This window comes from Chiloscyllium plagiosum, chromosome 9 (genome assembly GCF_004010195.1).
Source record: "Chiloscyllium plagiosum isolate BGI_BamShark_2017 chromosome 9, ASM401019v2, whole genome shotgun sequence".
NCBI classification, from domain to species: domain Eukaryota; kingdom Metazoa; phylum Chordata; class Chondrichthyes; order Orectolobiformes; family Hemiscylliidae; genus Chiloscyllium; species Chiloscyllium plagiosum.
Window position 1 is genome coordinate 4,048,628 of NC_057718.1, and position 14,772 is coordinate 4,063,399.

A 14,772-nucleotide genomic window follows, 5' to 3' on the forward strand; every position below is an offset into this window, starting at 1 on the left:
GGGGTACATGGATTTCAGTAAAGTGTTTGATAAGGTTCCACATGGTAGGCTATTGCAGAAAATATGGAGGCATGGGATTCAGGGTGTTTAGCGATTTGGATCAGAAATTAGCTAGCTGAAAGAAGACAGAGGGTGGTGGTTGATGGGAAATATTCATCCTGGAGTTCAGTTACTAGTGGGGTACTGCAAGGATCTGTTTTGGGGCCACTGCTGTTTGTCATTTTTATAAATAACCTGGATGAGGGTGGAGAAGGATGGGTTAGTAAATTTGTGGATGACACTAAGGTCAGAGGAGTTGTGAATAGTGCCGAAGGATGTTGTCAGTTACAGAGGGACATAGATAAGCTGCAGAGCTCATCTGAGAGTTCGCAAATGGAGTTTAATGTGGAAAAGTGTGAGGTGATTTGCTTTGGAAGTAGCAACAGGAATACAGAGTACTGGGCTAATGGTAAGATTCTTGGTAGTGTAGATGAGCAGAGAGATCTCAGTGTCCGTGTACATAGATCCCTGAAAGTTGCTAGGGTTGATAGGGTTGTTAAGAAGGCCTACGGTGTGTTAGTTCTTATTGGTAGTCACGAGTTTCAGCGTCATGAGGTCATGCTGCAGGTGTACAGAACTGTGTTGTGGCCGCATTTGGAATATTGCGTACAGTTCTGGTCCCCACTTTATAGGAAGGATGTGGAAGCTTTGGAAAGAGTTCAGAGGAGATTTACTTAGGTGTTGCCTGATATGGAGGGATGAAATTATGAGGAAAGGCTGAGGGATTGAGGCTGTGTTCATTACAGGGAAGAAGGTTAAGATGTGACTTAATAGAGACAGATAAGATAATCAGAGGTTAGATGGGGTGAATAGTGAGAGCCTTTTTCCTCAGATGGTGATGGCTAGCGTAAGGGGACATAGCTATAAATTGAGGGGTGATAGATATAGAACAGGTGGAACTGTGTAGGTTAGATGGGTATCAGATTAATTTCACTGGTTGGCGCAACATCGAGGGCCAAAGGGCCTGTACTGCATTCTATGTTCTATGTCAAAGGTAGTTTCTTTACTCAGAGAGTAGTCCGGGCATGAAACGCACTGCCTGCAACAGTAGAAGACTGGCCAACTTTAAGAGCATTTAAATGGTCATTGGATAAACATATGGATGAAAATAGAAAGTGTAGGATAGATGGGCTTCAGATTGGTTTCACAGATTGGCACAGCAAGAGCTGAAGGGACTATATTGCGCTATACTGTTCCATGTTCTATGTTCTAACAGCCCAATTTCTGAAAGTTGAGTCAATGCTGGGATCAGTGTTGTTCAAGGGTGCCTTGTGGATGTGGTCAGGAATATAGATGGACTGCTTCATTCTGCAGTGACCTTTCTCCTGGTTGTTGCAATAATGTCATGAAGGAGCTCCTAGAAAGCACCATTTGTGCCGAAGGAGTCATCATCCCAGACTGCCTTCACTTTCAGATAGCATCAGCACAATGGGCTGAATTAAAATTTCAGAAACAGCAGCGAATTGCTGGGCACTGTTCTGAATGTTGATCAGAACAGGAGCTCCTGATCGACCAGTGTACAATGTCTAGGTCCATTAACACTATCAGCAACTTTGGCAAACTCATGATGGAGAAATAGTTTGGTGCAGTCTATCAAAAATTATAAATCAGAACTTACGTTCAAACATAACATTCACCAGTCACAACTCCCAAAAACCAAACATCAGGAATTAACAACACCTCCTTAAGAGTGGCTCCAACTGAAATCACAGCTCACCTCCTGTGACTGAGCTGAGAATAACAGTTTGTTACTTGGCCACTTGTGGTTATCATGCTCATTGTTTATTCCCATGGATTACAAATGTGTAAAATTCCTTCTTGTACATTGTCTGCACAAAAAAGTTACAGTGGTCTTAAATGGCACCTTGCAGATTGTAGAAGAACAAGGGCAGCTAATATATGGGAACACCTGCAAGTTCCCCTCCAAGCCACTCCCCATCCTGACTTGAAAATATATCACGGCTCCTTCAGTGTCGCTGGGTCAAAATTCTGGAATTCCCTCCCTTAGGGCATTGTGGGTCTATGTACAGCACGTGGTCTGCAGTGGCTCAAGAAGGCAGCTCATCACCACCTTCTCAAGGCAACTAGGGATGGAGCAATAAATGCTGGACCAGCCTGTGAGACCCACATCCTGTGAGTGAATAAAAATAATGCAGAAGAGAGGGTTCTAAAGATGGATAGAGAGGGCCGGGAAAGAGGGAAAAAAACTAATAGAGAAGTTGATGGTGAACTCCAGAAATCATAGACACATGTTTTGAAATTCAAAACTCTAATAGCCATCTGAAAAATTGCAGCGCATCATAGGTCTGGATAAGTTTATATTCATTAGGCTTCTGTAAGTGGGAAAATGTCTTTGACACCGTTGCCAAAGTGCTGATGTCATCCATGTACCCATCAATATTTAATTCAAGATTAGAATCCGGTGAGATAGGGAATGCGATTGTATTTACCCTTCTGGTTTTGATCGGAATTGAAAACAGGCCCATTTCTTCATGTAAAGAAGTACGATGAGAAAGATGCAGAGTAAGAGAACAAATGCCAGGGTGGTGCCAATGATGATCATTAATAACCAATTTCCAGATTGTTCTGTAAAATACCAAAATCAAGGTTTAATATAACATCAGCAACACAAATCAAGTTAGCCAGTAGATATCCGTCCTTTGGAACAGCCAGTTTCATACAGGAGTGATGGAAAAGCAGAGCTCTCTCTCAGGCACCGTATGTGGATAGGACTGCCCTGAGGGATGTACTACATGTGGGGCGTGTACAGAAGGAGGACAACACTAAGAAACAGACAGGACAAAAAAACTGCTGTTGGTGACTACTGCCTTTCAAAGGAAATGTTACATTTGTTATGGACCAGGCCAGGCCTCTTCAAAATATTTCAAGAAAGTAGCCTAGACCCTAACTTTTCTCGTTGTTTTAAGCAGGTGGAAAGTGGACATACCAGGAGTGATGCAGCTGCCCAATCATTCAGTTTTAAACAAAACAGCATTTATTCATACACAAACACAAGAAAACAGAATTTTGAATAATATAACTATTTGAAACCCGAATTGACTCTATCGCAACAGAATGATGCTGTTCTGAATACCAGCAACATTCCCATAAATACTCCTTGGCAGAAAGGTAATTTCATAGAACATAGAACAGTTCAGCATAGTACAGGCCCTTCGGCCCTCGACATTGTGTTGGCCTTTATCTATTTAAGGTCAGACTAACCCACATACACTTCATTCCATGTACTACCTTACATGTGCCTGTCCAAGTGTCGCTTAAATATCCCTAATGTCGCTGACTTACTACCACTGTTGGTAGTGCATTCCATGTACCTGCCATGCTCTTTGTAAAGAACCTACCTCTGATATCTCCCCTAAACCTTTTCCCAATTACCTTGAAATTATGCCCCTTCATGATAAACATTTATGCAATGGGAAATAGTATCTGGCTATCCACTCTATCTATGCCTCTCAACATCTTGTACGCCTCTGTCAAGTCACCTCTCATCCTTCTTCACTCCAATGAGAAAATCCCTAGCTTCCTCAACCTCTCTTCATAAGACAAGCCCTCCAGTCCAGGCAGCATCCTGGTAAATCTCCTCTGCACCCTCTCAAAAGTTTCCACATCCTTTCTATACTGAGATGACCAGTACTGAGCACAATATTCCAACTCAGGTTCTTACAGGAGAGATGTAAGAGAGAGGGGATCAACATGGAACTGTTTCTTTTGGTCCAGCAGCCTCTCTGGGTTCCCAGCTAAAACCTGACCAGTAGCTGCAAATAAAATAGCCAGACTGCTGAACCCAAACCAAACCCTGAACTGAGAGAACGGGCCACTCCCCTTTCATTGTTCATGTGTTCTTAAAAAAACACTTAAAAGCTCCTTCAAGTAACTAAACCCAGACATATCTGTCTTAATGACCCCTCTGAAAAAAACCCAAAGACAACATAAACTTGTTAAAGGAGCAGCGTTATCATACATTTTAATTCCTGTTAATTTCCCTAAACCTAATATTTATCCACTAGGCTGCATCATACAGTGCAGTTGTAATCTGGAGCAGAAAATCAAAATTCTCAATTTTGCTATTTCTCTCTTTTGCACTGAAGCAGCAAGACGATTGGTGTGACATTGGTGACAGGAGGCAGGTGAACCAATGAAAAGCTCATTGACCATGTCTGCTGTCTCTGAAAGGTCCTGTGCCCAGATTGAACTTGTGCTATCACAATCTTTGGAATGTTATCGATTATTAAAAGCTGAATCGACACGAGTATAGTACGTTTTGTTGAATAATACAGGAATGCCAATGCACAAAATAGAAACAAGGGTAGGCCATTCACTAATACAACAGCTGATTTGTTTGTGATTCAAATTCCACGTTTCTATCTATTCCTGATAACATAAAATTCCCTGCCTCATAAGAATCTATCCTCCTCTGCCTTAAAGAAATTTCAGTGACCCCCACATCCACTGCATTCCAGGCAAAGAGTTCCAAAGTCACACAATGGTCGGAGGGAACTGTGCTCCTCCCCCCATCTCTGCCCTAAGAGGGCAATAGTTAATTTTACTTCAATGCCTCCTAGATCTTGACTCAGCCACAAAAGGAAACATCCTTTCCACATCCACCTTGTCAAGATCATTCAGAACCTTATGCTCTTTAATTAAATCCCCCTCACTTTCTAAACTCTGTGGAAACAAAAGCAAAAATTTTACATACACTGGATATCTGACAAATAACAGAGTATGCTGGAGAAACTCAGCAGGTCTGGCAGCATCGTTGGACAGAGATACAGAGTTAATGTTTTGGTCCAGGAACCCTTCTGTAGAATGAAGAAAGAGTCATGTTGGACTCAAAACATTGACTCTGTTTTTCTCTCCACCGACGCTGCCAGACCTGCTGAGTTTCTCCAGGATTTCAAGTGGAAAAAAATCCACTTTTTTTAGTCCTTTGTCATAAAATAGCCAATCTATTCTTGAGGTCAGCCGAGTAAGCCATCTCTTAACCACCTCCAATACATTTATTTTCTTATATGAGGAGACCAGAACACACACAGTATTCAAGATGTTCTGGTCACCGTGTTATAGGAAGGATATTATCAAGCTGGAGAGGATTCAGAAAAGATTTACGAGGGTGTTGCTGGGAATGGCAGGTTTGATTTATAAAGAGAGACCAAATAGGCCGAGACTTTTTTTCACTAGAGCCTCGGAGATTGAGGGGTGACCTTATAGAGATTTATAAAATCGTGAGGGCAAGGATAAGGTGAATGACAGGTGTCTTTTCCCTAAGGTGGGGGATTTCAAGACCTGGCAGCACATTTTTAAGGTGAAAGGAGGAATATTCAAATCGGATATGAGGGGCAAATTCTTTACACAGAAAAGGATGAGTGTGGAATGAACTTCCAGAGGAAGTGATGACTACGGATACAATTGCAACATTTCAAAGATATTTGTATTAGTACATGAATAAGAAACATTTGTTTTTTTAAATCTTTATTCGATTTCACCACCAGGAAGAAAGGAAACACCCGAGTGGCCAGTGACGAGCAGAGCCCTTCACGTCGAAGGGCAATGCTGTGTGATCAAACAGTGAAGGGGAGGGCAGGGATTAAATCAAAATAGAGTTGGAGGGGGAAATAATACACTCCATTCCCTACGGTGCCCACCTCTCCCTGAACAACCCCAGGGTGTTGGTCGACACCGCGTGCTCCTTCTCCAAGGACACCCAGGCTCTAACGTAACCGCGGAAGAGGGGCAGGCAGTCGGCCCTAACAACACCCTCCACAGCCCGCTGCCTGGACCTGTTTATGACCAGTTTGTCCAGGCCCAGGAGCAGACCCACGAGGTGGTCTTCAGACTTGCCCTCCCTCCTCCATACCGGGTGCCCGAAGATCAGGAGCGTGGGACTGAAGTGCAACCAAAAGCAGAGGAGGAGGTTTTTAAGAAAATCAAAAAGGGAGTGCAAACGCCCACACCCAATATACATATGGTCCACGGACTCCACAGCACCACAGAACAAGCAGTTGGGCTGGGAGTCCGTGAACCACCGCAATCTGCGGTTGCAAGGTACTGCTGCATGCAGCACCCTCCACCCCAGATCCCCGAGAGAAAGGGGGAGGACTCCCGCGTAGAGAGCCCTACACTGGGGATCCCCACCGCCCGGTGGCAAATGGGCACGCCAAGGCGTGTCCAGACAATGGATGAGGGAGAAGAGGTGGACGGTGTGCAGCAGCAGTCTATACAGGGCCTGCCTTTGTCCTTAAAAGGGACAAAGTTAAAATTCCGGAGGCGGCTCAGGTTGTGGGCCCCAGGCTCCCGTGGGAAGTACGTGACCCTGGGGCCAATGTGAAATTCTGTCCGGGCTGGGGTGAGCACGGACGGGATCCCACCGCACACCTGAGCGTCCTCCAACTGGTGCACTACGTCGGGTCCGAGCACCGCCGTTTTAAGGCGTCGGATGGCGGTGACCACGTACTGGACGTCTACCGCTGCCCTGCTCGCTATGTTCTGTGGCTGCATCCAGCCCAGGCCCCCGGCACCCAGCACGTCTCCGACCCTGGTCAACCTCGCCGCCACGGCCCTCCCCTCCGACAGCCACTCGAACACGCGAGTACGGAGGTGCGGATTCCTGAGCAACGGCTCCCTGACGACAGCCGCTACTTCTGCCGGAGGGTAGGCGCGACGCGATTCGACCATGTTCCAGACAGTGATCAGGTCCTAGCAAAAGACAGGCAGTGTCTTGAGGGCGACCTCCAAACTGTCACAGTCAACGAACAGGAGCTGCATGTCGTAGTTGATGTAACGCACCTGGCGGAAAAAAATGTCGCCAGGGCGCACCACCTAGGAGGAGGCTTGACATAAAGGTATCGCTGCAAGGTCTGAAGGCGGAACGTCGCGACCAGGGTGCGGACGCACACCAGCGACTGACTGCCCTCCTCAATAGGGAGACTCAGAACCTGTGCAGTGACCCAGTGCATCTTTTTGTCCCAACATTCTCAGGATTTCAGCGACTAAACCAGGAGGAGGGACCAAAGTGACCAGCCGGTACCACAGCATGGCGGCCACCAGCTGGTTTATGACCAGCACTCGATTCCTGTCAGATAGCACTCGGAGCAGTCCTGTCCAGCGGCCTAGGCGAGCCGAGACTTTGGCCTCCAGCTCCTGCCAGTTGGCTGGCCAGGATTCCTCAGCCGGGTTGAGGTAGACCCCCAGGTAGAGGAGATGAGTGGTACTCCAGCTGAACCCCCATAACTCCTCCGGCAGAGAGTCCACCCGCCACGGACCGACCAGTAGTCCGGAACATTTGGCCCAGTTGATCCTGGCGGAAGACGCTGCTGAGTACACGACCTGGCAGGTCAGCCGGGTCGGTGAAAGTGAGGAGCACGTCGTCCGAGAGGACCACCCCCGTGCCCGCGCCGCGCAGAACCAACCCCGAAAACCTCCTCCGCAAGAGGCGCAGTAAAGGCTCCACACACAGGGAATACAGCTGGCCGGACAGGGGGCAGCCTTGACGCACTCCTCTCCCGAAGCGAAGGGGCGCCGTCAGGGACCTGTTAACTTTAGCCAGACACTCTGCGGCGGCATACAAAAGTCGGATCCGGGCAACGAACTGTGTCCCGAACCCGAATGCCCGCAGAGTCCCGAGCAGGTACTCATGATCAACCCTGTCGAACGCCTTCTCTTGGTCGAGCGACAGGAAGGCGCTCGGCAGACCAGCCCGTCGACAGAAATGGATCAGGTCCCGGATCAGGTGGACGTTATCGTGTATCCTCCGGCCCGGGACCGTGTAGGACTGGTCCGGGTGAATCATTTGGGCCAGCACGGAGGCCAGGTGAGAAGACAACACCCTGGCGAAGATTTTGTAGTCCGTGCTGAGGAGGGAGACCGGACGCCAGTTTTCAAAGAATGAAGGTCCCCCTTCTTTGGCAGCAGGACGATGACCGCCCTGTGCCAAGAAAGGGGCAGCTCTCCGGCATTTAGACACTCCCCCAGGATCTGTGCATAGTCGCTCCCCAGGACGTCCCAGAACGCCCTCAAGAACTCCACAGTCAGCCCGTCCAGCCCCGGGGACATGCCCCTCGAGAGCCGGTCGAGGGCGCCGGTCAGCTCCTCTAAAGTGACGGGAGCGTCGAGCCTTCAGGCATCCTCCGGGCTGAGCTGCGGCAGGTCCTCCCACAGAACTCTGTGAACATCCTCGCTGGACGGATCTGGAGAGAACAGAGCCGTGTAATAGTTTCGGGCGTGGGTCCTGATACCCTCCGGATCCGAGACGAGAGACCCGTCGTCGGCCAGCAGCACAAGGAGCTGCTGACGGGTGCCATGCCTTTTTTCCAGCGAGTAGAAGAAGGAGGAGCCGCGGTCCAGGTTCTGGAGCAGCTGGATCTGCGACCCCACGTACGCGCCACGAGCCCCGACGAGCTGCAGGTCCCGGAACGCGGCCTTCTTCTCTTCGTACGCCCCGCGCAGGGCCGGGTCCGCGTCGGGCTGACCGAGGCGTGATTCCAGGTCGAGCATCTCCCTCTCCAACTCCTCGATCCTGGATTTCCGCCTCTTTGTCAACCCCCTCACGTACTGCTGACAGAAAACGCGGATGTAAGCCTTGCCCATGTCCCACCATAACCTCAGGGAGGGGAAACTTCCCCGCATCCTTCTCCAGCCGGTCCAGAAACGACGAAACGAGTCTCGGAACCGCTTGTCCTCCAGCAGCAGGTTGTTAAAGTGCCAGTAAGTGGACCCGAGCCGGGCGCCGAAAGGAAAGAGCTCCACCCACACCAGGTGATGGTCCGTGCATGACACCTGCCGCGTGGAGGCCATCGGAAAACAAGAGCCGTACGCCCGCGAAACGTACAAGTGGTCGATTCTGGACGCTCCGACCCCAGGCCTCACGAAGGTGAAGGCAATGGAGTCGGGATGAAAATTCCGCCAGACGTTTCCATCACCTGGCGGTGACCAAGTTCCCCAACCTCCTCCCCGACGGCCAACCGGTGCGGGCACCGCCGTGGTCCCTGTCCTCGAGGATGCAGTTAAAATCTCCCCCGAGGACGACGTACTGGCTCTCGTCGATGGAGGCGTGATGAGCGAACACTTCGCCGAAGAAGCTCGCTTGCCTCGGCCCAGCCAGAGGCGTGTAGACTTTCACCAAGAATAAGAAACATTTAAAGGGATCTGAGCAAATGCTGGCAGGTGGGACTAGTTAATCTTGGAACTTGGTCGGAGTGGACTGGTTGGACCGAAGAATCTGTTTCTGTGCTGTATGACTCTATAGCTCTATGATCCCATCAATGCTTGCATAACTGCAGCATAACTTCCTTGCTTTTATGGAATGGTTATCCATTTTGGTTTGGAAGAGGTAGAAATGGAGAGAAACCTCAGAATGCTACAGTGCAGGGGGATCTGGGTGTTCTCATGCATGAATCACAGAAAACGTGTATGCAGGTACAATAGGTAATAAGGTAGGCAAATGGAATTTTTGCAATTACTGCAAAAGAAATAGAGTATAAAAGAAGGGAAGTGTTGCTGCAATTGTATAAGGCATCAGTGAGACCACATTTGGAGTACTGTACAGTTTAGTCCATTGAATTATGGAGGGATGTACTGCATTGGAGGCAGTTCCAAGTATGTTCATTAGATTGATTCCAAAGATGAAAGCATTGTCTTATGAAGAAAGATTGAGCAGTTCAGTGTGATAAGAAGAGTTTTGAAGAATGAGGGGAGATCTGGTTGAGGTATGCAAGATGCTAAAGGAGATTGACAAAGTAGATATAGACAGGATGTTTCTCCTTGTGGGGAAAGTTAGAATAGGTTTAGGGTAAGGGACAGCAGATTTAACACAGAGGTGAGGAGAAATTACTTCGCTCAAAGCTTCATGGAATTCATTTGCCCAGAGTGTGGTGGATGCTGGGACTTTGAGTAAATTAGGAATGAATCAAATGGTTATGGAGAGCAGGCAGGAAAGTGTAGTTGAGACTGAGGTGAGATTAGCCATTCCTGGTGGCTCAGTGGTTAGCACTACTGCTTCATAGTAGCAGGGACCCAGATTTGATCCCAGCCTCGGGTGACTGTCAGTATGGCGCTTGCACATTCTCCCTGTGTCTGCAGGGGTTTCTTTTGAGTCCTCTGTTTTCACCCACAATTCAAAGATGTGTAGGTCAGGTGGATTGGTCATGTCCATAGTGTTAGGTGCATTATTCAGAGGGAAATAGGTCTGGGTGAGTTACTCTTCGGAGGGTTGGTGTGAATTTGTTGGGCCAAATGGCATGTTTCCTGACTGGAAGTAATCTAATCTAATTTAAATGCAGGATTGAAGGGCTGAATGGCATACCCCTTCTCTGAGTTCTAAGTTTCAATTCCTCTTGTCATAAGACAACATCCCATTAGCCTCTCGATTACGTACTGTACCTGGAAGCTAACTTTCTCTGACTCCTGCATAAGAACATAGAGATTTGTCTGGATCCTGGCAGTCTCTCTGCATGCAATACTCTGCCTTATCTTTGTATCAAAGTGAGAAATTTCACATTTTATCCTCTTTCTGCCAGATTAATCCCCAATGTCTCAACTTATCCACATTCACCTGCAACCGCACTATATCTTCTTCACAACGTACTTCCTGATCAAGCACATCTATGAATTTAGTCATCGTGCCTTCACTCCCCTCACCTGAGTCACTGACATATTTTGGAAAAGTACAGCATCCTATGAGACTCTACTGATCACATGCTGCCATTCAGCCAAAACATTGTTGCATCCTTTCACCATCCTTCACAGCTAGCGGCTAGTACTCCATCGAAGCATTCTGTTATGGTTGGACAGATTGAACAGTAAGCCTTCCTCCGAAATCACCTCTCTCTCTCTCTTCTCTCAGCTCATCAGCTACTAGGATTTGTGACTGCTTATTCACCAGGAGAGCTCCTGTTAATTCCACAGTGAGCCCTCAGATCTGAAGCTTATCAGATTCCCTATCAGCTGCAGCTCTCTTCCAGGAGGAGACAGTGACACAGGGAAGTGGCTGGGTCTGGCTGGAGGGAGGTTAGAGTGCACTCTGAAAGTTGTAACCACTTTGAAGCAATTGATGAAAGAAGGAACGTCTGTGCAGAAGAGAGAGAGAACACAAGGGGAGGTCTGGAATTGGGTGGAAGACGGAGGAAATCGTGGCAAACCTGGACACACACTATGGGAGAAAACAACAGAAATGACGACAACCTGAATTTGATGAAGTTAGAATTATGTTTGCAACATTATAAAATCCCAGGTCAAACATAGTTTTCCTTCAGCTCATGTTGAATTTCAATGGAACAGTGTTTAAGGTTGAGGTCAGAGTGGGAGTGAGAATTAAAATGAGAATGAGTGGAAGCACAGCACTGATGGAGGATGTGGGCCTCCACACAACAGGCTACTGGGCACCTCTTTGACACTCTGCACCATCTCCCACATCTCGCTGATAATCAATGCTGGCACGAATAATGTGCTTCATTACTGGAACCTTCCAGTCAACAAGCCCGCCCCCAGCCTCCTGTCCTCACAAACATCTCTCCCCTCCCCCACACATCTGGTGACTGATGAAAACCCACAAGCTGGATGAAGTGACCTGTGCTCCCTCTCCTTTCCAGACTCCACAATGATCCACTTGGTGTTCCCTCTTCATCAGGGTGCTCCGTACAGAGCAACAATCCTGAGTAATGTCCACCAACAAGATGTCCTTCAGATTAACGAGATGGAGACTGTGAGATATCGCTGACCCATTCTCTCCTTGTGTCAAAGGCCATCTGTCAAATGGTTGCCTTGGAGTTCCCAAATTGAGAGCGGGCCTTGCTGAACTGGATGAGAACCAGCCAGAGTCCTGATGCAGCTAGCTCCTTCCCTCATGGGGCTTCAGTCCAAAGCCCTCTGTCACACACATGGGCAGAGAAACAGTCTACACCGCACCTTGCCAAGGAGTGTCCCCTGGACAGACAAACAGACTCATCATCACAACCACCCCCAGAAAATGAGAAGGCGATCACCAGGTTCTAGAGATTTTAATTTGGTGAATAATACATTGGGATGTTCAGCTGACAATCACCCAATCATAAATGTCCCGCCAAAGAAGAGGAGAGATTGACAGTTGCTGATTTGATCTATTGTAAACACTGTAACATTCAAGTAAAAAGGTTCTTTTGAGATTCTTAAAGACATCTTAAGCCATGAACTAAAAGTTTAAAATAAATATTATGAAATGATCCCCAGTCCCAACCTGTCCATCACCCACACAATCAAAAATCAGTTAGTATCATGTAAACAGGACTTACCTGTTACAGTCAGCTGGGTTCCATTCCCACTGATATCTCCCCACACTTTACAGTAATAGACCCCAGTGTCATTGGGCTGCACATTTGTGATGGTCAGAATGAAGCTGTTATTGGAGAGGGCTCTAGAAGACTGGAATCGCTGGGTGAATCCTGGGCTCCGTTGTGTGATGTTCCTCACGTCATGTGTTAAAACCCACTCCATGTTATTCCCTGGTTGTTTCCGGTGCCAGTGAACATCGGTATGTGTCACTGCGGCGTTCCTCATGGTGCATTGTAACTGGGCAGTGTGACCCTTGGTGACACCTTCTAGGCTCAGAGACTGGAGAAGGACTGGGGGAGTTGCAACTTTAAGGGAAGAATATAAACAATGTACAAACTAGACTGCAATCTGTAAACTGTCCTCAATATTTCAGTTGAAATGTCCGAGAAGTACGCATTATCTCGTCACAAATGCACAAATATATGGCTCTGAAACTTTTAAACGAACATTTAAAATCTTACAAAATGGCTCCCATAAGTCACTTGTACTCCTTTGCGGATTAACCTGCAATTGGATTCAGCCTGTATCTGGGTGTAGCTTTGCTCGTTGAGCTGGAAGATTCATTGCCAGACATTTTGTCACCCTTTGGGTTTTTTTGGGTTGTGTTCTCCCAGTCGAAGTGGTGTCCTTACATACAGATAAGGAAGGACACCCCTTCGACTAGGACAACACATTATTCCTAGGACAAGACAAATAGAAACACACACAAGAATTCCGAGAAGCATGGCATCCCAACCGGAATTCTATCAATAAACACATCGAATTAGACCCCATCTACCAACCCCTGAGAAAAAGAACAGGAAATGACATTACCACAGGAAAAGACATCACCAACCCAAATAAACCCAGTCATATAAATAGAAAGCAGGAATCATCAACAGTGCTTTGCCCGGAGACCCACTGAAGATGTTACCTAGTGGGTGACAAAAAGTCTGGAAATGAGCCTTCCAGCTCAGCGAGCAAACCTATACCCAGAACTTCAATCTGAGCTACAAATCTTCCCAAAACTTGCTTAGCCTCTATTTATCTGAGGGAGAGCCACAAGAAAGACTGAACATTCCACAGGGTAAAGAGAAACCCATTGGCAGTATATTTTTGAAACTTCTCCTGCGTCAGCAAAAAGGTGACCAAACAGGTGGTTGAGGGTAAAGCATTTGATGTGGTGTATATGGATTTCAGTAAGGCATTTGATAAGTTTCCCCATGGTAGGCTATTGCACAAAATACAGAGGCATGGAATTGTAGGTGATTTAGTGGTTTGGCGAGCTGAAAGAAGACAGAGAGTGATGGTTGATCGGAAATGTTCATCCTGGAGTTCAGTTACTAGTCATGCACTGCAAGGATCTGTTCTGGGGCCACTGTCTGACTTCTCCTGCATCAACAAAAAACTAAAAGAATGAGAGATATAAACAGGAAACCCAGCAGGTCTGGCAGCAAATGAGGAGAGAGAAATCAGAATTTGTGTTCACTGCCACTCAGCTCAACGCCTGGAGCTGTCCTCACAGCTGCCTTCTAGGCTGTCCATCCAACATGGCTGCTCCCAGCCAGATGTTGATAGATGACACACTTCAAAAAAAAACCTGCACCCAAACCATGTCAGGTATTGTGGTAGTTCCCATCTTGAACACTGATTGTACATTGTCCTGGAGCTGAGGAAATGAACTTTTTAAATATCACAGCCTTACAATGTGAAAGCAGGCCATTCTGCCTATCAAGTCCACACTGACCCTCAGAAGAGCACCCAGTCCCAGCTCCCTAGTCCATCATTATAACCCTGCATTTCCCATAGCCAATTCACAGAACCTGCACATCTTTGGACTGTGGGGGAAAACCGGAGCAACTGGAGGAAACCCATGCAGACACAGGGAGAATGTGCAAACTCCACACAAACAGCCGCCTGAAGCTGGAATCAAACCCGGGTCCCTGGCACAGTGAGGCAGCAGTGCTAACCAACGGGCCTCCCATAGGCGTTTAGGTTAGGTTATCATATGACTAAAAGCAAAAAAATCTGAAATAAGACAGGAAGTTCTGGAGAAACTCAGCAGGTCCAGTAGCATCTGTGCAGAGAATCACAGTTTATGTTTCGAGACTGAAATTTTCTTCATAACGGTGCTGAAGAAGGATCATTTTAAAAAATTCAAACAGTGGCTACAAGAGCAGTTGAAAGGCTAGGAATCTTGCAGGGAGTAACTCCCTTTCGAACTTCTCAAAGCCTGCCCAATATCTACAAAGGAACAAGTTAGCAGTCTGATGGAAAATGCACCATTTACTTAGCTGAGTAGGGCTTTAATATCACTTAAGAAGTTGAACAGCTTTCAGGTCAAAGCAGCTGGCTTCTTCATAATCCTGTCCATCATTTTATAGAACATTACAGTTCAGTACAGGCCCTTCGACCCTCAGTGTTGCACCGACCTGT

The 14,772-nt window shown here is 47.3% G+C and overlaps 1 protein-coding gene across 3 annotated transcripts in view; it reads right to left on the reverse strand.

The window, feature by feature from the left end:
• The window catches only part of LOC122552550 (V-set and immunoglobulin domain-containing protein 1-like), a 93,252-nt gene that overhangs the window by 8,044 nt on the left and 70,436 nt on the right, over positions 1-14,772 (reverse strand). For 2 of the 3 annotated variants that reach the window (XM_043695245.1, XM_043695244.1), the window contains exons 5-6: positions 12,318-12,662; positions 2,490-2,625 (exon numbers count right to left, since the gene is read on the reverse strand). In XM_043695245.1, the coding sequence (XP_043551180.1) occupies positions 2,490-2,625; positions 12,318-12,662 (481 nt within the window). The remainder of the gene's footprint in view (positions 1-2,489; positions 2,626-12,317; positions 12,663-14,772) is intronic. The other variant, XM_043695246.1, reaches the window with a different exon arrangement.